The sequence below is a fragment of the Procambarus clarkii genome, chromosome 8, assembly GCF_040958095.1.
Source record: "Procambarus clarkii isolate CNS0578487 chromosome 8, FALCON_Pclarkii_2.0, whole genome shotgun sequence".
NCBI lineage: Eukaryota > Metazoa > Arthropoda > Malacostraca > Decapoda > Cambaridae > Procambarus > Procambarus clarkii.
Window position 1 is genome coordinate 40,023,836 of NC_091157.1, and position 22,736 is coordinate 40,046,571.

A 22,736-nucleotide genomic window follows, 5' to 3' on the forward strand; every position below is an offset into this window, starting at 1 on the left:
GGGCGACAAGTAGCCCAACCGGGCGACAAGTAGCCCAACAGGGCGACAAGTAGCCCAACAGGGCGACAAGTAGCCCAACAGGGCGACAAGTAGCCCAACAGGGCGACAAGTACTAGGAGCCGACAGACGTTCCAATAATGCGGGAAGTAGCGAAAAACCTTCCCGTACCCTCGAGAACACAGAAGCCAACACTAGTCCCGAAGGCACACGAAGGCGCAGGCGCACCCGAGATCAAAAGTCACGCAGAACCCCATCGAACGGGGAAACATGACAAAAACACCGTCCCAAAAAGCGGGGGAGGAAACATCCACCCACAGGACGGAACCAACCGACTCAAAGGCCAAGGAACCGAGCCCGGGGAGGGGCCGACGTCCAACAGCACGTACGGCGAGTGGGGAGGAAAGACCCCACTCCGCGTAACCACAAGCCCCGCCGAGAGGGGGATAAAACCCCCCACGGGGTCTAACGGGGCCAAGGCCCCCCCAAGTCAGCCCCTCCCCAGCCCCGGGAACCTACACGACAGGCCCCGGGGCCGAGCCGTTCCCCCAAAGCCCCGGCCGTACCAGAAAACCGGGGCAGCCGTGAAAACACTAAGGAAGGGAGCCCACTGGCAGACTCATACAACACGGCTGGAGGAACAGGCCCAAATGCCCCCGTCACTACCCCGGAAGGGGAATTCCCCGAGACTGCCCGAGTCTCAACACCACCAAACACCCCGCCCTGAACCTACAGACGGTAAGGAACCGGATACAGGCAGGAAGGGTGAACCAGGGGAAAGACAAGGGGGCGTGGATGGAACCGAAGCAACCAACACCCCCAAGTCCCAAAACGAAATACAACGGGGCAGCCCCGGGGCTCCCGGGGAGGAAACCACGAGAACGTTGCCACCACCAAGGCTCAAGTGCAACGCCCCTGCTGCCCGCACCCGCTTTGTTAGCACAACTGGGTAACCGAGCCACAACGAGCAACCAAACTCGCAGGACACCGGGTCGAAGGTGTCACCGACCCCACAGGCAGCAGACGGAGGCAAAACAGAGAGTCACCCAGAGACAAAAGGTGAGAGCAACCCTCAAACTCGCTGGAAGCGAGGGGGGGGCTCTGGGGTCACATCCATCGGACCCGCGCGCCCCCAGGGGTTTCCCAGGGTCCCGAGCGTTTACTTTAAGAGGACTCGCGCTCAGGTAATCCCAGGCAGGGTACTGCTAACCGGCACCCAAGCTACCAAACAACTTTCTAAGAGCTGAACCCCCGGGACGTGTACACTCACGGGGACCGAGCAGGGGGTACCACCAGAAATACTCAGAACACAAGGGACACAAGGGGCAAGAACGAAGGCAGACCCCCCCACCAGGTATATAAACAAAAGAAAAAGAAAACCCCGCAAGAGGACAGCGTACCCAAGCGGAACAGAGCCGGCCGCTATGATTGGTAAAGACAAGCTGCACAGTACCCCGCGCCCCACCAGTGCAAACACTGCCCCTTACTCTAAGGCGAACAAGGGAGACAGAACACCCGAGCACACAAAGAGCGGCCGAAAACCAAGCGGTAAACGGCCAAGCAGGGGCAGGACCCAAGGAACTTGTGGAAGGTGGCCCCAAGCCCCAAGGGCAGTACTTACAGGGCACCTAGGGAAGGGAACCCTAGGCGCATGCAGCCCGAGTACTGAAGAATCACACCCGGCTCACGCACCACCTAGAAAACAGACACCACACTCTAGGTACAGTGCTGAAACAACCACTGGAGCCGGAGCACATAACCATTGCCTATAGCATCAGCCGAAGAACTGATGGGTGGATAGCCGGCGTGGGAGGTCTGGGGCTCCCCCTTCCCCCTCCCGGGGAGGGGGGAGCTGCGCAGACAGCGGCGCGGTGACGTATGACGTCATACTAGTTTCCGTGTTTTCTGTTGAAGAGTTCTATTCACTAGTTCGGCTTAGGTAGCAATTTTCACCAGAATAGGGGTTTGTTTTGGAATGCTTACCTTTCTGGGTGCTTGACCCGGTCGATGGCAGACATAGAATGCTTCCAACCACACGGGGGTTTCTATAGGCCATTGCTCCCCTTGCCTCTCTGAGGGGGCCAGGTTCTGGCTCGTGGTCCCCGGTAGGCCCTAGAACTCCATACACATGACTGATGCCAAAGTCTGACATTAGCATATCAGCCGGTAAAGCTCCGGGGAGCCGACGGGGCTCCCCCCAGAAAATATATTAATTCAGGAAAACTTGGCTTATTAGGCAAATCAGGCCTTGCATAGTAGGCCGATAAGTGCGTTCTGGCTACTAGGTACGACATATATATATATATATATATATATATATATATATATATATATATATATATATATATATATATATATATATTTATTTATTTATTTTTAAACAATGGAAGGGAGTACCACCTCTGGCAGGATGAAGGGGACCCTTAACCTCAGAGGAAACCACACACAATGCATTAGAGGGCATGTTTAGGTCCCCTCCAATACAGTTTGTATGTACTTTTCTCCTACCACCCCCTTCCTTTTGTCTTTTTTTTCTGCTTTATTATGTATTTTATGGTTACATGCATACATAATAGCCAGAACATAGTAACCATATATATTATATATATATATATATATATATATATATATATATATATATATATATATATATATATATATATATATATATATATATTTATATATATATATATATATATATATATATATATATATATATATAAATATATATATATATTTATATATATATAATTATGTCGTATCTAGTAGCCAGAACGCACTTCTCGGCCTACTATGCAAGGCCCGATTTGCCTAATAAGCCAAGTTTTCCTGAATTAATATATTTTCTCTAATTTTTTTCTCATGAAATGATAAAGCTACCTATTTCATTACGTATGATGTCAATTCTTTTTTATTGGAGTTAAAAATAACGTAGATATATGACCGAACCTAACCAACCCTACGACATATATATATATATATATATATATATATTATATATATACTGTATATATATATATATATATATATATATATATATATATATATTGTGACGGTAACGCGTTGGTGTTCGGCTGTTTAAGGCTAGGGGTATGGCCTCGTCACATAGTTATAAAAAAAAATAGAAAACTGGAACTTCGTCTGTGGTAAGGTAAGGAGAAGACACACAAAACACAAGTAAAACTTTAACAATGAAATTTTAATTACGTTAAATAAATCAAAACATGAAAATAATGCACAAACAAATATGTATAATAAAATCAATGAATCAAAATAATAAGAATACTTAAATGACAAAATGAAAAGTTACGTTAAGGCAAAATAACAAGAAGTGCAATACAACAGTAAGTGGGAGGTGCTGGAATATTGGCTTAAAGCCACCACCTCTCTCAGTACACTCTAGAGTCTAGCTGGGAGGTGTGCTGGCTACGAAAGCACGGAACATTCTGAAGACTGATGTTGGGGCGACCCCAGACATCGGGTAGTATTGGGGGGCGAGTGCAGGTGCAGCCAGACCGGCGACCAATCAGCGGAGCCGTAGCGATCAACGGGTAGTTTGGTGATTTGGGTCCGAACAGGTGGCGGGCTGCATACGTTTCTGCTCACCCTTGCAAGCCTTGCTGGTGCTGGTGTTGTTGTCGTTGGACATTTCTTCCATAGTCTTTTTATATAATTGTGAAGACGTAATTTTGGAGGGAAGAGCAGGCTCAATCTCTTTAAGGAGATTATCGTCACAACTCTCCCCCGAAGCCTGCGGTTCTGGAAGAAGTACGTCGTTATGTGGTGGAGTAATGGATGGAGTCGCTTCTACTTCATAAACTCTGGAGAGGGCATTGGCTATGGTGTTGTCAGAACCCTTGATATAGCGGATCTCCAGGTTGAAGTCTTGTAAATACAGAGCCCATCGTAGAAGACGCTGGTTGGTGAATTGGGCTTGATGTAGGAAGCGGAGAGGGTTGTGGTCTGAGAAGATGGTGGTAGACCTGGCGCCTTGTAGGTACGGAGCGAAGTGTTGGAGGTTCAGGACGATGGATAGTAGCTCCTTTTCAATAGTGCTGTAGTTCCTCTGGTGTGGTTTCAGTTTGTAGCTGTAGTAGCTGACAGGTAGAACCTCCTCGCCTCGTAGTTGCATCAGGACACCACCAACGCCGGTACCACTGGCGTCGACATGAAGGACGAAAGGCTTGGTGATATCTGGAGAGGCGAGAATGGGGTTAGAACAGAGGAGGAATTTGAGTTGTTCGAAAGCAACGGTTTGCTGCATGGTCCAATTATACCGTTGCTTGGGACTGGTTAATAGAATTAGAGGTGTGGCGACTGTACTGAAATTCCTCACAAACCTACGGTAGTAAGAGGCAAGACCAAGGAAGCGCAGGAGCTGCTTCCTGGTGGTAGGCTGTGGATACTGTAGGATGGCTTGAGTGTGTGAGTCTAACGGAGCTATGCTGCCACTCCCAATAACATGACCCAGATAACGCACTTTACCTTTCGCGAAAGTGGACTTGCCCAGGTTGATGGTGAGGCTGGCTGTCAGGAGCTTGGAGAACAGACGTCGCAGCTGGAGCAGATGTTCACTCCAGGAGTTGGAGGCTACGACGATATCGTCCAGGTAGGCGTATGTGTTATCCAAGCCCTGGATGACACGGTTGACAGCTCTTTGAAAGGTGGCCGGGGCATTACATAGTCCGAAAGGAAGGCGTTCATATCTGAAAAGTCCAAAAGGAGTGATGAAGGCAGATATCTCTTTAGCGCGCTCCGTTAGACACACTTGATAGTACCCCTTAAGCAAGTCCACTTGGGACAAGTACTGGGCACTACCAATGGCATCAAGGATGTCATCTATCCTTGGCAAGGGGTAAGCATCCTTGACAGTGACAGAGTTCAGTTTTCGATAGTCAGTGCACAACCGCACCTTACCTTGGGGTTTGGGCACCAAGATACAAGGTGAGGCCCAGGGGGACTCACAAGGTGTAGCCAGTCCATGATCCAAGAGGTATTGCACCTCAGCACGCATGACTTCCTTCTTGCTCGGGCTGATTCGGTAGAAGGGTTGACGAATCGGCCGGGTGTCGGGGAGCAGTTGGATGTCGTGCTGGGTAACATTACACTCTTGGGGATCATCTCTGAACAACTCTTGATGTTCTCTGAAGATCTTGACGAGAGGTGCACTATGATTATCCTGAAAGTATTTGGGAAGATCATTAAGGATTTCGGAATTAGAAAGCGCTGACTCCTTGTCAGTGCTTTCGGGAGGAGAAGCTGGGAAGGTCTCACTGTGGATGTAGGGTTCTGTGAATGTGGAATAATTAGTTAAGACAGTGGGAGGAGTACCATTATATTGCTTCAGGAGGTTGACGTGGCACAGCTGGGTCTTCCGCCGCCTATCTGGAGTCTCTATCACATAATTATTATTATTCCTGCACTCTTTGACGCAGTAGGGTCCTGAAAATCTGTTTTGTAAAGGTGAACCTGGGATAGGGAAATAAGCAAGGACGAAGTCTCCCGGCTTGAATTTTCTTACTTTGCTGGTCTGGTCGTAATGAGTCTTCATTCTCACCTGGGCTTTCAATAGATTATCATGGGCAAAGCGGTGGACTCTCTCTAGAATGTGCTGAAGGTTTTGAAGAAACTGGGGCACATTCTGATGCTCACTGAAGGTGGCATCTCTGAGAGAGTCTTTGAAAGCCTTAAGGGGAGTACGGCACTTACGGCCGTAGAGCATCTCATAAGGAGATACTCCTAGGGACTCATTGGGGAGACTTCTGAAAATACACATTATTAGGTCAATCTGCTTATCCCAATCCTTTGAGGTTTCACTACAAAACTTTTTCAAGAGTGCTTTGATGGTCTGATGACTACGTTCAAGAGAACCCTGTGAAGCAGGATGATAGGGGCTGGACAATACCTGTTTGATGTTGAACTCCTCCAGTGTTCTTTTGAAGAGATCACTGGTGAAGTTGGTGCCACAGTCACTTTGAATCTCCCTGGGAAATCCGTATTGAGTGAAGATCTTCAATAGATGTTTGATAACCGTAGCAGCCGTGATGTTCTTCACTGGAACTGCTATGGGAAATCTGGTGGTAGGACACAGGATGGTTAGGATGTAGGCGTTACCTGAACTGGTCCGAGGTAAAGGACCGACACAGTCTATTATGAGTCTGTGGAAAGGTTCCGCAGGCACCTGTATGGGAATCAGTGGTGCTCTGGGAATGGAGACGTTCGGTTTGCCTGCCATCTGACATGTATGACACTGTTTTACGTACTGTTTGACGTTATTTACCATACCTGGCCAGTAGTAGTCTTGACGAATCCCATGGTAAGTCTTGTTGAAGCCGTAGTGGGAGAATGCTCCATGGGCCAGGTGTAGAATAGTGGGCCGCAGGCTGGTGGGAATCACAAGTTGTTCGGTGTTGGCCCAATCGTCCTCCTCCTTCAGTTTACTGGGTCTATATCTGCGGTAGAGCAAGTCGTTCTCTAGGAAGAACCCAGGAATACTGTCGGGTTGAGTCTCAGCCTGGAAAAACAATGGTGTTAAAGTAAGATCTTCCCTCTGCAACTTACGGAACTCCAACTTGGTCAGATGCGGGGGTAGTTTCTGAGGGTCTTGAGGGACAGCGGTGGCAGTAGAGTCAGCTGGCTGTGGACGTGCGGCTTGTGCACGGGTGGTCACGAGAACCGGAGGAGAAACTTCATCACTCTCTTGAACCTCTGCTGGAACATACTCGAGAATAGGGTTACTTGGCACAGAGTTACACACCTGGGGTTTGTCCATGACGATCAGGTTGGTTGGTTGCAGGTCTTCTGCCAAGTCGTTGCCTAGGAGAAGTTGCACTCCAGGCATGGGAAAAGGCTTTTCCCTGACGGCGACTTGGACTTCCCCGTTCACGTAGGGACAATCCAGGTGGACTCTGGCGAGAGGGTATGGAGTAGTAGCAGTGAGGTCAGTGATGAAGACCGTTTCCCCGGTGTAGACTATGTTGGGCACAGCCGACTTCAAGATGATTGATTGTAGAGCCGCTGTGTCCCTCAAGATCTTCAATTTGAAACGTCCCTCCGGATTTGAACCGTTGGCAGAGACAGTTCCAGTATACAGGTGGTTACTGAAAAGAGAAAGATCATTAACATCAACACCAACATTCATCACAGGCTTACCGGACTTAGGAGGAGTTGGTTTGGGTCGTTGTTGGTCAGTGGATCCCTTGTATTGAGACTTACCACACTTGTCTATGGTATGTCCATAGAGTCTACAATACTTGCAGTACAGTTGTGAACCAGCTTGATCGGGGCTCACCTTCTCATAACTGTACCACGACTTCTTACTGGAGGATGGTTCAGGTGTCAGCCGGTGGATGAGGCTGTAAGTGTCAGCCGACTTAGCACACTTCAGGTAGTCGGTTTCTTCTTTATCTGCTAAGTAGAGGCGGACAGGAGGCGGCACACGTCTCAAGAATTCTTCAACAAGCATCAGGTTCACGAGTTCTGTAAAAGTAGAGACATGTGCTGCTTCCAGCCATTTCATGAAATACCTCCGTTTCGTGTTAGCAAACTCGAGGAAGGTAGTGGTACTTGCCTTCAGGTGGTCACGGAATTTCCTTCTATAACTTTCAGTAGAGAGGAGGTAGGCGTCCAACACTGCTTGTTTCAGAGTGTAGTAGTCATTCTCAGACGCCAAAGTACTGAGTGTGACTGCAGCTCTACCTGTAAGATGGACTCTGAGAAGTGTGGCCCATTGGTCGACAGGCCAACTGAGTTGATTAGCAAGGGTTTCAAAGGTGGTAAAGAACACATCAACTTCTGCTTCTACAAAGGATGGCATTAACTTACTTGCATGTGATATATTAAAACTGACGGGAAGATTGGCAGTAGCTTGCTGGCGTTGAGCGAGGTGTGAAGTTTCCAACGTGTATTCCCGTTGACGACACTCAAGAACCAGAGTCGCTTGCTGCTTGTCATGTTCGCGTTGTATTTCCAACTCGCGTTGTTTGGTTTCAAGCTGTACTCGTTCACGTTCACGGAGTAATGCGACCTCGCGTTCGTGTTCTTCTCTCCTCAAAGCAGCTTCACGTTCTCTGAGGGTGATTTCTCGTTCTTGTTCTTCCCTCCTCAAAGCAGCTTCGCGTTCTTGTTCGTCTCTCCTCAAAGCAGCTTCGCGTTCTTGTTCGTCTCTCCTCAAAGCAGCTTCGCGTTCTTGTTCTTCTCTTCGTAGGGCAGCTGCTCGTTCTTGTTGTTCGAGGGCTTCCCTTTGCTGCTCACGTTCAATCTTGGCCAGCTCTAGTTTAAGTTTCATCGTTGCCAAGTCAGTTTTATCTGCAATATAGTAAGTTTCATGAGTTTCAGAGTCTATCTTACCTTGCTCTAAATAGTAATCCAGCAACAGGTTGTGTAGGTCATTTTTGTTGGCTTGATAGGGAACTTCTAGTTGATACTCATGTGCAAGAGTTTGTAGTTCAGTCCTCTTGGCACGACTTAAAGTCCCTATTTCACCTGCTGGATTTGCACGGAAAGTTTGGAGACGAAACATGGTGAAATTAGCAAATAAAGGTACACGAATGTTCAATAATGAAATGTCAGAAACAGGACAACGTGGCAACTGGTACCTATCCTGTGTGATCTTTAACAATTAACGTTAAGTGAAAGATATTAAATGATTAAATTAAATCAAGGGCGCAGGAAATCTTGTACCCGGTACTCATGTAAGAGAATAAGGGCAAGAAAATCCTACTAACAAATGAAACAAAGTTTCGAAAACAAATGAAACAGTTAAATGCTTCAAAAGTAAAATTGGTAGTCCAAGAATGTAGGCATACCTTGCCAAGTCTCTATAGGACATAAAGCAAGTTTTTCCCACTGAATTTAATATGATACTTACAGAATTAGCGAACTTTTGTGCTCTGAAAAAATAAGCTAATTCCCTACCGTTGTATGTATCATCATCTCTGACTGACGTGTAGGGGTGCGAGGTGTCAACTGGTGACGAGAACTGCTGCTGAGGTCCCAATTCAGCAACTAAAGTTCGAGCTAGAGGAACTATGGCCCTCTTTGTCCTCCTACAGTCAGATTGCAGAAGATTGGGTACTCTTGACCCGGGGCAGACCACAGTACCAGGGTACCAATATGATGATCTGTCAGAATGAGAAATATTCAAGGGACATAGATGGTAAATACGAGTAATAACAAGGAGGGAGAGATGACCAATTAAGAGTATGACTGCGGCCTACAGTCACCACGTAATCCAAAGTTGTCTCACCTTCACTATATGTTACTCTCGTAATGCACAATACACCGCACCTTATAAAAAATGAAATTGAATGAAAAATAGTAAAGCTACGTTAACAAAGTTAAATACGCTTACCATAAATTACCACTTGGCACCAGTACCTGAGTGAAGCTCCTAGGACAGGCCCCCATATAACTTGTGACGGTAACGCGTTGGTGTTCGGCTGTTTAAGGCTAGGGGTATGGCCTCGTCACATAGTTATAAAAAAAAATAGAAAACTGGAACTTCGTCTGTGGTAAGGTAAGGAGAAGACACACAAAACACAAGTAAAACTTTAACAATGAAATTTTAATTACGTTAAATAAATCAAAACATGAAAATAATGCACAAACAAATATGTATAATAAAATCAATGAATCAAAATAATAAGAATACTTAAATGACAAAATGAAAAGTTACGTTAAGGCAAAATAACAAGAAGTGCAATACAACAGTAAGTGGGAGGTGCTGGAATATTGGCTTAAAGCCACCACCTCTCTCAGTACACTCTAGAGTCTAGCTGGGAGGTGTGCTGGCTACGAAAGCACGGAACATTCTGAAGACTGATGTTGGGGCGACCCCAGACATCGGGTAGTATTGGGGGGCGAGTGCAGGTGCAGCCAGACCGGCGACCAATCAGCGGAGCCGTAGCGATCAACGGGTAGTTTGGTGATTTGGGTCCGAACAGGTGGCGGGCTGCATACGTTTCTGCTCACCCTTGCAAGCCTTGCTGGTGCTGGTGTTGTTGTCGTTGGACATTTCTTCCATAGTCTTTTTATATAATTGTGAAGACGTAATTTTGGAGGGAAGAGCAGGCTCAATCTCTTTAAGGAGATTATCGTCACAATATATATATATATATATATATATATAATATATATATATATATATATTATCAAATATGACCAAAAAAGTAAGATTAATAATTCTAACACGAATTTTGTCAATATTTCTTATATTTCTTTTCACTGTTGATGGTAACTGAAAAATCAATTCTCCAAAATTCATTTTTATTTCTAGTCTGAGGTGACGCCTGAACGCGCTTCATAATAACTTATTACATTTTCAAAGACTTTGGTTTACACACACAACTGTAATCTGTAAACATGCTAATCAGTCATACTTATATTCGCATTTGGGTGAGGTGATATGGTACAACAGTTTTGGGTGAGGTGAATAAACTTATGACAAGACAAGACAGAACACGAAACTATGGGTATTAATTGGATATGAGAACATAAGAATAGAAGTAACTGCAGAGGGCCTATTGGCCCATACTATTGGGACCATTCTCAAGTAGTGTGTGGTCTGGTCAACATACTTCAGCCACGTTATTGTGACTCATCGCCTGCACATAGGAGTGAAAATAACTACAGAAAGCCTATTGGCCCATACTTTCTCTTGCTGCTTCTATCTTGGTTCGAGGTCTTGAAGTGCGTTGAATGCATTAATTGGCTGTTGATTGCTTGTGTTGACTTTTTGATGTATAGTGCCTCGCTGATGTGTAGTCTCCTGCTATCGCTGAATCTATCGATGATTTCTGCGTTGCTTGTTAAGATTTCTCTGGTGATGGTCTGGTTGTGGGAAGAGATTATATGTTCCTTGATGGAGCCCTGTTGTTTGTGCATTGTTAATCACCTAGAAAGAGATGTTGTTGTCTTGCCTATATACTGAGTTCTTTGGGGCTTACAGTCCCCAAGTGGGCATGTGAAGGCATAGATGACGTTGATTTCCTTTAAGGCATTCTGCTTGGTGTCTGGGGAGTTTTTCATGAATAGGTTGGCCGTTTTTTGTTTTTGTAGTAAATTGCCAATTGTATTTTCTGATTTTTGTCTGTAGTGATAACATTCCTATTAATAATATCTTTCAGGACCATTTCCTCAGTTTTATGAGCCGTCGAAAGTTCCTGTAAAACAGTCTAATAGAGGGTACAAGTGTTGTGCTAGTTGACTCTTCAGAGGTTGCATGGCGTTTCACCTTTCTTTTTATGACGTCTTCAACATAACCATTGGAGAAGCCATTGTTGGCTATGACTTGCCTTACCCTACAGAGTTCGTCATCGACTTGCTTCCATCCTGAGCTGTGGCTGAGAGCCCGGTCGACATAAGCGTTGACAACACTCTTCTTGTACCTGTTCAGGCAGTCAACATTGGCACTGAGGCACATTCCTATGTTTGTTTCTTTAGTGTAGACTGCAGTGTAGAAGCCTCCGTTCCTTTTCGTGACTTACATCTAGAAATGGCAGCTTTCCATCATTCCCATCATTCCCAGTAGATGGGAACCATCTCAGAGTATAGCTTTGGGGGAGCCACAATGAGCTTTTCCTAGTCCTTGTGCAGCAATGGAGGATTATAGCCTGCAACACCACCACGCGCAAGAAGAGAAAAAAATTCTTCTTAGATTGTTAAAATGTGTTCCCTGATCACGGGAAAAGTAATGAAAAATCCAGCGTTGAATGTAATGAAACGCCATTTTCTGGGTGAGTCCCGGAGGCTCCCCGGAGCTATCCAGGCTGAATGGATATGTATAACTTTCTGGCATCAGTCAATGCATGGAGTTCTTGCCTCTGGGGACCACGAGCCAGAACCTGGCCCCCTCTAGAGAGGCACGAGGAGCAATGGCCTATAGAGACCCCCCTTATGATTGGGAGCATTCTATGTCTGCCATCGACTGGGACAGGCACCCAGTAAGGTAGGCGCCCCAAAACAAACCCCTATTCTGGTAAACTATTGCGACCGAAGACCGAACAGGTGGACAGAACTCCCCAAACGAAAATTAGCCCTCATGATGTCATCTTGTCGCCGCGCCGCCATCTGCGCAACCCCCCCCCCTCCGCGAGAGGGGGAAGGGGGGGAGCCCCAGACCCCACCGTTGGCGACCCAACCATTAGTTCTTAGGCTGGAAGTGAAAAATGCGAAAAACACCGCCGACCGGAGGGTGGGAGGGATGCCGGGGAGCCTCCGGGACTCACCCAGAAAATGGCGTTTCATTACATTCAACGCTGGATTTCTGGGGGGAGCCCCGTCGGCTCCCCGGAGCTAACTACCCAAAGATAAGGAAAAAACAGGGACTTACCCGGGCGGCGGTCCGTCCTCACTCCTCAACGCGAAGGCGAGACAACTGGCTGCAACCGTCGACCCAAAGCAAAGCAGGCCCGACGAGGCCCAGGAACATTCACCAGGTAGTGAGCGGCCAGGAACCTGTTCGATCTCCAAAAACCCCAAGACCGAATGTCCACCCAAGATATGTTGCCAAAGAGCCGCCGCCAAAGCAGCAATTTTACGAACGTCGTGGGCTCGGGGAAAAACCGCAGGCTGGCTACGCTTAATAACCCTGCGGACAACCTGAGAGACCCGAGCGCATCCCCGGCAACAGAAGCCGTGGCGCGCAAATAACGGCGGAGAGCCGCAACCGGACACAACACATGATGCACCCCCGGCCTGACCAACCAAGCATCAACAATCCATGGCCCCCTCCGGAACGCATCCGACTCATTCTTCGCCAGAAAAGAGGGAGACGGCTGCAAACGAACAAAACGACCACCAGGACCGAAAGAGCAGAAACCCCGGCGCCGGAGGAGAGCATGAAGCTCACCAACCTGACCCCCCGAGGCTAATGCCAACAGGTAAAGAGCCTTGGAAAAACAATCCTGAACGGAAGGGGCCACCACAAACCGGGGCAGAGAGAGAAACGAGAGCACGCGGTCCAAAGACCAAGACGGCTCAGGCGGCGCATGAGGAGGCCGGAGGTGAAACAACGCCCGGGATAACTTGCGAAACGGGGCGGAAGTAACATCAACCCTGAAAGCAAGCTGAAGCAGCTCCGCCAATGCCGCACGATACGAAGCGACAGTATTCGGCATAAGATGACGGTCCTGAAACAGTTAAGAGAGAAAGGACAGAACAACCCTATCAGGGACCGAAGAACACTGATGCAGGGATAGGAAAAACCGGAAGGACTGCCAGGAAACCTCATACTGCCGCTGAAACGAAGCACGCAGGTGGGAGACCAACAACGAAGCCACCTGCGCACCATACAACGAATGATAAACCCGAGTCAAAAACACCAGACGCGAAGACTCGAGGAGAAGATGGAACCAGCCTCATACAGGGCCGGACCGATCTGCTGAAAGAGGCGGAGCCGCGAGAAGACCATCGGGTACGGACACCGAGCAAGCAGCGCCTGAAACCAAGGCTGGGCCGGCCACCAAGGGGCCAGAAGGACCACACGACCCTGGTAAGTCTCCAAGCGAGTCAGGACCTGGAGCAACAGTGGAACCGGGGGAAAGAGGTACAGGTAATCCCACTTCACCCAGTCCAGATGGAAGGCGTCGAACCCGACGGCTTCGCAGTCAGGAAAGGGCGCCACATAAACTGGAAGACGCCTTGACCACGCCAACAGGAAGAGATCCACGTCCGGAGTCCCGAACATCCGGCACAGCCAACGGAAGGAGTCGGCATCGATCGTCCACTCCGAGGACAGGGGATAAAACTGAGACAGGCCATCCGCCTGGACGTTGGACATTCCCCGGACATGAACCGCCAGGAGAGCCAAACCCCGAGAACTCAGCAGACGAGTCACCCGAAGCGACCAGCCCCAAAGAGCCAAGGATCGCATCGAACCCCCTCGGTTCAAACAATGAACCACCGGGGTGCAGTCCGAATGGAGCCGGATCGTCGATCCGCGAGCGACTCGAATCCTCCGGAGCGACATCCACACTGCCGCGAACTCCCGCACTGTGCTGTGAGCCCGACAAAAAGACGAAACCCACCGTCCCTGGCCGGCCTGGTGAGCACTGGTCACAAAACCCCAGCCAAGAGACAACGCGTCCGTGTACACATCGAGCGAGGGCACGGGAAGGCGCCAAGGCACCGAACCCCGAAAAACCCGAAGAGGAAGCCGGCGACGCAGCAACCGACGCAAAGCCCCCGGAGGTCGAACCCAACGATCGCGAGAGAGGCGGAAGGGCCGGCCCCGAAGGAACCAGAACAGCCGACGAAGCCACACCCGACCCGGAGGGTAGACCATCATGGCAAAGTTCAGGCTCCCGCACAAACTCTCGAGCAACTGCCTTGTGACCCGGGAACCCCTCAGAAACGGGCGAAGGCGGGACCGCAGGCGCAAGAGAGCCGCCGGAGGAAGAGATAAGGAAGCAGTCCGAGCATCCCAAACCAGACCCAGCCAAGACCGAACCTGAGAGGGAACCAGATGGGACTTACTCCAGTTCACCAAGAACCCGAACCTGGCGAGCTGGGAAAGAACCAAATCCCTGGCGAGCAGACACGCGGACCGGCTGGGAGCCCAAACCAGCCAGTCGGTGAGATAGGCCAGCACCCGAACACCTAGCAGACGCAGGTGGGCCACCACGACCCGAGTGAGGCGTGTGAAAACGCGTGGCACCAGATTCAACCCAAAGGGAAGACAACGAAAGCGGTAACCTTAACGCCCCACAACAAAACCGAGCCAGTCCCTGAACTCCAGATGAACCGGGACGTGCCAATACGCGTCCTTGAGATCCAAGGACACCATCCAAGCGCCCCTCTCAAAGAGAAGACGGACCTGGGACAGCGTAGTCATCCGAAAGGAGGGGCACAACACCCACGGGTTCAGACGGGACAAGTCCAGAATGAACCGGAGGTTCGCGCAGTCCCGTTTTGGAACCGGAAACAGGCGGGAAACCCACCTGAGGGACGACGTCATTTCGACTACGCCCAAGCGAACCCACTCCGAGATGACCTGACAGAGCGCAGGAGAAGAGGCCTGCCCCGCAAGCCCCAAACCCCCCGAGGGAGGAAGAGCCACCCAACGCCACCACAGGCCATGTGAAACGACCCGAAAAGCCCATGAATTGTGGGACCAGGCGTGGGCAAACCGGGCGAGCCGCCCCCCCCCCCCATTGCCCCGTCAATGGGGCGAACCGCGAAAGGGCCGACGCACCTTGGGAGAACCAAGGCGGCGAACAAGACGGAGCCCACTCCGTCCAGCAACAGCCAGAACCGAAAGCGCCGCCAGCCCTGAATCTGGCACCAAAGGCCTACCCCGACGAAAAGACCTCCGAGCCCTGGCACGACCCTTCCGGGAAGGCTCCCCACGAGCCCCCCGGAGCAACAACAACTCCGACATAGGCCGACAACTAACCGAGGCTGCCTGCAGATACTGCCCCACCGCAGCCTCCGCAAACAGCAACGGACAAAAGGGCGAGGATAAACGAAGAGCCAGGGCCCAGGCGGACTCCAAGGAGGAAGCTAGCACCGCCTGACGACACGCGAGGCGAGAAGCATAGAACCGCGAAACCGCATCACGCAGGATGGGCGCGAAGAGCTTCAACAAAGCAGACGACGCCCGCACAGCCGAGGGCAGCGCACCAGACCCAGCAGCGGCCCCAAGTGCTCCCACATTCAACTCGAGCCAATCCGAGGATAGCTCCAGGAGGGAAAAGAAACGCAGAGCCGAAGCAAGCAGGCCACGAGTCCACAAATCCTCTGCAATCAAGGTAGCTGAGAGGGAAGGAACCTGCACGTGAAGCTGCATGACACCAACATCCCGTGGAAGGGCAGGGGCGAACAAACAAGCATTCAGATGCTCAAAAGCGCCCCCCAGGAAAACCTGCAACGCCAAGGAAACTTCTCGCCACTCAAGCGCACGGGACCGACCCAGAGGGCCCGGGGCTGAGCCGTCCTCCTGAGCCCCCACCCCCAAAGAAAAGGTGGGAGCAGCCGATAAAGCAGGAACAAAGGGGGCCCACTGGCCAGACCCAGAAGCTTCGGCAGAAGGACCAGGCTCCAATGCCTTCGCCACTGCCCCAGAAGGGGACACCCCCGAAACCGCCCGAGTCTCACAACCGACTAAACCCTGCCCCGGCTCCAAAACCCTCAGACGTTTAGGAGCCGAAAGCAAGGAAGGGGGGGGGGGGACCAAACGAGCAACAGAAGGGGAAGGACTTGGAAGGGCGGACGGAACCAGAGCCGAAGCGACCCCCACCCCCAAGTCCGGGTCCCTATAACCAAAACGGGGCAGTCTCGGAGCATCCGGGGCAGCGACCAACCTAGCGCGTTGCAGCAACCTAAATCGAGCATGCAACGCCTCAGCTGCCCTCACCTGCATATCAGGCGCAGTAGCCTGGGTGAACTGGAGTACGTACAGACAACACACGTCGCACGACTCTGGGTCAAAACAATCACCGACCCAACAGGCAGCATGGCGGAGGCAAAACCGGTGAGTGTCCCCCTGAGACAAGGGGACAGAGCAACCGTCAAACTCGAAGGACGCGAGGAGGGACTCTGGGGTCACATCCATCGGACCACGTAGCCCCCGTGGGGTTTTCCAGGGCCCTTAGCCTTGATAACACGCTAAGGGAAGCCCAGGCAGGGTACTGCGAACCGGCACCCAAAACTACCAACAAACTGCTATAGCTGAACCCCCGGGACGTGTACACTCACGGGGGCCAAGCGGGGAGGACCACCAAGTAGACAATCTGGAGACAAACCCCAAGAACAGCGATGGGGGAGCTAACAGGCAGACCCCCCCCACCAGGCAAAAACAAAAACAAAAGAAAAACCCCGCAAGAGGACAACGTACCCAGGCGGAACAGAGCCGGCCACTGTTATTGGTGAAAACTAGCTGTGCAGTACCACGCGCCCCTGCCAGTGACGAAAACTACCCCCTACTCAGAGACAAACAAGGGCAAGAAAAAACCCCAGTTGATCCCAAGGGCGGCCAAGTACCGAGCAGTGCACGGCTCAGCGGAGGTAGACCCCAAGGCAACCCAGGGAAGGTAGCCCTAAGCCCCAAGGGCAGTACTTACAGGGCACCTAGGGAAGATAACCCTAGGCGCATGCAGCCTGAGCACCGTGGAATAATACTCCTGGCCCACACACTACCGGAAGGGACAGCTCAGACCACCAGGAACAGAACTGCAACTGCAAACAGGAGCCAGAGGCACGACCGCACCAGATCCCATCAGCCTGAGAACTAATGGTTGGGTCGCCGACGGTGGAATCTGGGGCTCCCCCCTTCCCCCTCCCGGGGAGGGGGGGGGGGGGGTGGGTTGCGCAGACGGCGGGGCGGCAACATGATGACGTCATGAGGGCTAATTTTCGTTTGAGGAGTTCTGTCCACCTGTTCGGTCTTCGGTCGCAATAGTTTACCAGAATAGGGGTTTGTTTCGGGGTGCCTACTTTTCTGGGTGCCTGTCCCGGTCGATGGCAGACATAGAATGCTCCCAATCATAAGGGGGTCTCTATAGGCCATTGCTCCTCGTGCCTCTCTAGAGGGGGCCAGGTTCTGGCTTGTGGTCCCCGGTAGGCAAGAACTCCATGCATTGACTGATGCCAGAAAGTTATACATATCCATTCAGCCTGGATAGCTCCGGGGAGCCGACGGGGCTCCCCCCAGAAAAAAATCATAGGCGACATATTTTGGTTGCAATGGGGGAAGGAAGCTTGGCAAAATGAGGCATTGACAGAGTACGCATCCCACAGTGGTCTGCTCCACACCCACTGTCAGCCGGGAGTTGCCATTAAGATATTACCTAATTATTTCAATGCGATTAATTTTTCCTCAGTTTTTCTAGTACAGTGGTACCTCGGAATGTGAGTGTCCCTGTATGCGAGTTTTTCGGAAGACGAGCAGGATTTACTCCAAAAATATGTCTCGGAAGGCGAGGGTTACCTCGGGACGCGAGTTTGTTGATACGTGTACAGGCCGACTGGCGCGTAGTGGCATGGCGATCGCGCCTCAGTTTACCAGTGTCTCGTGTCCAGTGACTATCCCACCTGAATTCTTCACAAGGATTTACAGTTTTTTATCGTTTTTTTGGCCATTTGAGCATAAAAGTTGTCATTATATATCTTGCCATGGGTCTCAAGAAAGCCATTGGTAAGGTTCAACCTAAGAAAATAGCTGTGAGTAGAGGCAGTAGAGGATGTCCCTTCTTGATTAAGAAAATGTGTGAAGTATGGGAAGAACTGCAAAGTTTTGTTGAAAAAACTCACCCAGATAAAGCTGTAGCAGGCCGTTGCATTGACCATTTAAATGATAATGTGATGTCTTACTACAGACAAGTGTTAAAATGTAGGGAAAAACAAGTGTCATTAGACAAATTCTTAGTAAAACAAGCAAGTCCTAGTGGTATGCAGGCAAAATGTGCCAGAGTGTGCACACCAGTGAAGTCCTCACTGCCTGATGTGATAATGGAAGGGGACTCCCCTTCCAAACAGTAACTCCTCTCTTCCTCCCACCTCCTCACCATCTTCCATACGCCTACAGCATTCAACAGCAAGGTAAGTAATAACTTGAACATAGTTTTGTAGGTTTATTTAGATGAATTAGGTATAAAAATTAAGTTTGATGTGGGGTTTTTGGAGTAGTCAGGAACGGATTAATTCATTTCCCTTTATTTCTTATGGGGAAATTAGCTTCGGAATGCGAGTTTTCGGAATACGAGGCGTCTCCAGGAACCAATTAAACTCTTAAACTGAGGTATGCCTGTAATATTATTCAATAGTGTGTAGTGTGATATATTTATTTAATAAAATGTGTGAACTATTGTTATACTCAAAAGAATGATGCCATATTAGTGATTCAATTATTATGTTCATAAAACAATAAACAAATATTTTTGCTGTTATTACACTATACACACACACGTTTTATATGAGTATCTGCACGTTTTGTTCATCATAACGAACCACTAAGCTGATAGGGCAAGTCCAAACAACAAAAGTGGCCGGCACACACCAGCTAGCAGAGGCCACCTCCCTCCCTCCCTTCAACACCTCACTCGGCAACATTCCTCCTCCCACCATACTGTTGTTGTTGTTATTACACTATATACACACATGTTATATATAAGTATCTACATTTGTGTTCACCATAATGAACCACTAAGCTGGTATGGCGAGTCCAGACAATAACAGTGGCCGCCACACACAGTCAGCTGATGCCACCTCCCTCACTCGCTCAACACCTGACTCACTAAAATTCCTCTTCCCACCATACTGTTTGTGCAGTTATTACACTATATACACACATTAAATATAAATATCTACATGTTATGTTCACCATACCTGTACAACTAGGCTGATGTGGTGTCCAAACAGCATAGTGGCCACTCTACACAGCATGACTAGTCACACACCAGCTAGCAGATAATGCCACCTCCCTTACCAAAATGGCTCCTCCCAACATACTCCTTTTGCTGTTATTACACTATATACACACATTATATATAAGTATCTACATTTGTGTTCACCATAATGAACCACTAAGCTGGTACGGTGAGTCCAGACAATAACAGGACGCCAGAAAGAGTCAGCAGATGATGCTACCTCCCTCCCTCACCAAGATTACTCCTCCCACCATACTACACACACATCATTAATTATTCCCACCAATCCTGATATTATCGGAATCCTGGTCATTTTCATCACAGTCGGGGGGGGGGGGGGTCTTCTGTAATACTATCATCATTAAATAATACCGGTTACATATATATATATTTTAATATTTTTAGGCGATGCTGTGGTCATAAGCTGAACAGCAGTGTTGTTAGCTCATGCTGCGTGCACCAGCCTTGGTTGCTCACTCAGAGCCGAGGCTCTCACACCCGGGAATGTTACCCATGACTTTTTTTTTTTTAAATGGCGTCTATTTACTAGTGCCCTAAGGAAGCTGATGTGAACCCTGTGTAGCTGCAGGACTTTTAAATCTTGCGTCGTACGTTAAATCATATACTGTATATACGACGTGCACCGCTCAGCGACATTTTCTCAAACCATATTTATGTATTGCGAATATCATATCCCACCCATTCATGTATTGTACTTCTGATTCTAACCCTTAAAGGGTCCAAGAGGTTGACATCTCCCATAACTTCTACCTTCAAAAGCAGTTTTACTTTTCTATTTTTCATTACCGCATAAGCCTTTCACAATAGTATTCAACATTCACTCTAAAATTATCAACATTTAAACAAATATATATACATTGTTTATTATTCATACGCTGTTCATATAAATTAATGTCAGATAAGAGATGCACTGTGCACTTCTATTACCAGTTCTGTGAATTCATCTATTGATAATGTTTGATATAACATATCTACAATATGATTACAACTAATAACCAAAGCGAACAATTTCAGAACAACCTTAAAAAGGCCCAAGAATCCCTCCTCTTGAACTGTGGTGTTGAGACAATCGAAGAATCCTTCATAGCGAGTGAGTATTGGTTTCACCTCGTACCCAACATCTAGACTATCAATAATTGTGCGAGTACCTTGCATATGCAGCCTGTGGAGAGAATTTATCATTCAGATATTTACATTTAATTATAGTATTATAAATGTAAATTTTTTTTACTGTGTAGCAGAGACTGGTGGATGGGTATATGGGATATTAGACACACTATTGCTCACATTAGACATTACAAATAGAGGTTAGAGGTATTAAATATGCCAAAACCTAGAAAATACAAGAAAAAGAGGCAATAAGATCAATACGTACAAAATAGAAATGGGAATTGATAAAACTGATATGGAAGAATTCTTGGAACATATCATGCTATTGATATCTGAGTGGAGTGCTCAGTTTCCAGTTGCTCAGTGGAGTTACTACTAGTTGCCATCAATTATGGGGTTCTACGGCCAATAGAACTGGTCTGATGGACCCAACAGTGGGTCCATCAGACCAGCTTAGTGGTACGTTTTGGAACACAAAAAAAACAGCGTTAAATGTAATGAAACACAATTTTCTGGGTGAGACCCGGAAGCTTCCCGGAGCTTACTAGGCTGATATGCTAATGTCAGACTTTGGCTTCAAATATGTGTATGGAGTTCTGTGGGCCTACCGGAGACCACGAGCCAGAACCTGGCCCCCTCAGAGAGGCATGGGGAACAATGGCTTATAGAAACCCCCATGTGGTTGGAAACATTCTATGTCTGCCAGTGACCAGGTCAGGCACCCAGAAAGATAAACATCCCAAAATAAACCCCTATTCTGGTGAAATTATTGCTACCAAAAGCTGAACAAGTGGATAGAACTCCCTTAAAAGAAACGAGCAAACGATCATGGCGCCACACGTCAACGCGCAGCTGTCTGCGCAGCTCCCCTCCTCCCTGGGAGGGGGAAGGGGGAGGGGAAGCCCCAGACTCCTTATGCCTGCTATCCACCCATCAGTTCTGAAGCTGGATGTCAAAACACACACACACACACACACAAAATAAATAAAAAATGCCGACCAGGAGGGAGGGAGGGAGGGAGGGATGCCGGGGAGCCTCCGGGTCTCACTCAGAAAATAGTTTCATTACATTCAACACTGGTTTTCTAGTGGGGGCAGCCCCGTCAGCACCCCAGAGTTAACTACCCACAGAGGAAAAACTTAGGGACTTACCCGGGAGGCGGTAGTTGCTCACTCTACAACGCGAAGTCGAGACAACTGGCTGCAACCGCCGACCCAAAACGACACAGGCCCGACGAGGCCCCCGGGACGTGCACGAGGTAATGAGCAGCCAGGACCCTGTTAAACCGCCTAAAGCCCCATGCTCGAATGACAGCCAGGACATTGTGCCAAAGACGACAGCAAGAGCAGCGAACTTACGAACGTCATGGGCATGGAATAGACTGCAGCCTGGCTAGCGTGAAGAACTCTGTGGATGACCTGGGAGACCCGCACCCGCAAACAGGGAAGAAGGGAAACCAGATCAATCCAAAGCGCATCCCAGGACACAGAAGCCGTGGCACGCATAAACAGCGAGGAGCCCCCACCGGACACAAAACATGATGTAACCTCGGCCCAACCAACCAAGCATCAACAACCCAGGGACCTCCTTCGGAAAGCAGCAGTCTCATTCTATGCCAGAAAGAAGGAAACGGCTGCAGATGAACAAAACCAACACGAAAACTGAAAGAGCAGAAACCCCTGCGTTGGAGGCGAGCATGAGCTCCCCAACCCGACCCCCAAAGGCCAACGCCAACAGAAAAGGAGCCTTGGAGAACAAACCTGAACCGAAGGGGCCACAACAAACCGAGGAGAAGAAAGAAAAGAGCACTCTGTCCAAGGACCAGGACGGCTCAGGCGGCACAAGAGCAGGCAACAAGTGAAACAATGCACGAGACAGCTTGTGAAACGGAGCAGAAGTAACATCAATACCAAAAGCAAGCTGAAGCAGCTCCACCAGCGCCGCACGATACAAGGAAACTGTATGGGGCAAGATGACGGCTCCAAACCTCCACAAGATAAGGACAAGACCACGCCAACAAATGCAGCTACCGAAGAAGGGGCAGAAGGAGAAGGAAGAACCGCCAAAAACCCCACACTGCCGCCAAGAAGAAGCATGCAGATGGGACACCATCGAAGCCACCCGACCACCAACAGAAGGTGAAAGACTCGAGGCAGAGCCGAAACGGCCCCGCCATGTGTCAATCGAGCCTAGGAAGAGGCGAAGCCACGGGAAGATCTTGGGTACGACCACGGAGCCAGCAGA

At 49.2% G+C, this 22,736-nt stretch overlaps 1 protein-coding gene across 3 annotated transcripts in view; it reads right to left on the minus strand.

Annotated features, from left to right (window-relative positions):
- Window positions 1-22,736, minus strand: part of LOC123759844 (mitochondrial outer membrane protein SLC25A46) — a 137,060-nt gene that overhangs the window by 41,684 nt on the left and 72,640 nt on the right. For all 3 annotated transcript variants that reach the window (XM_069317593.1, XM_069317585.1, XM_069317597.1), the window contains one exon: window positions 20,403-20,544. In XM_069317593.1, coding sequence (XP_069173694.1) covers window positions 20,403-20,544 — 142 coding nt within the window. The remainder of the gene's footprint in view (window positions 1-20,402; window positions 20,545-22,736) is intronic.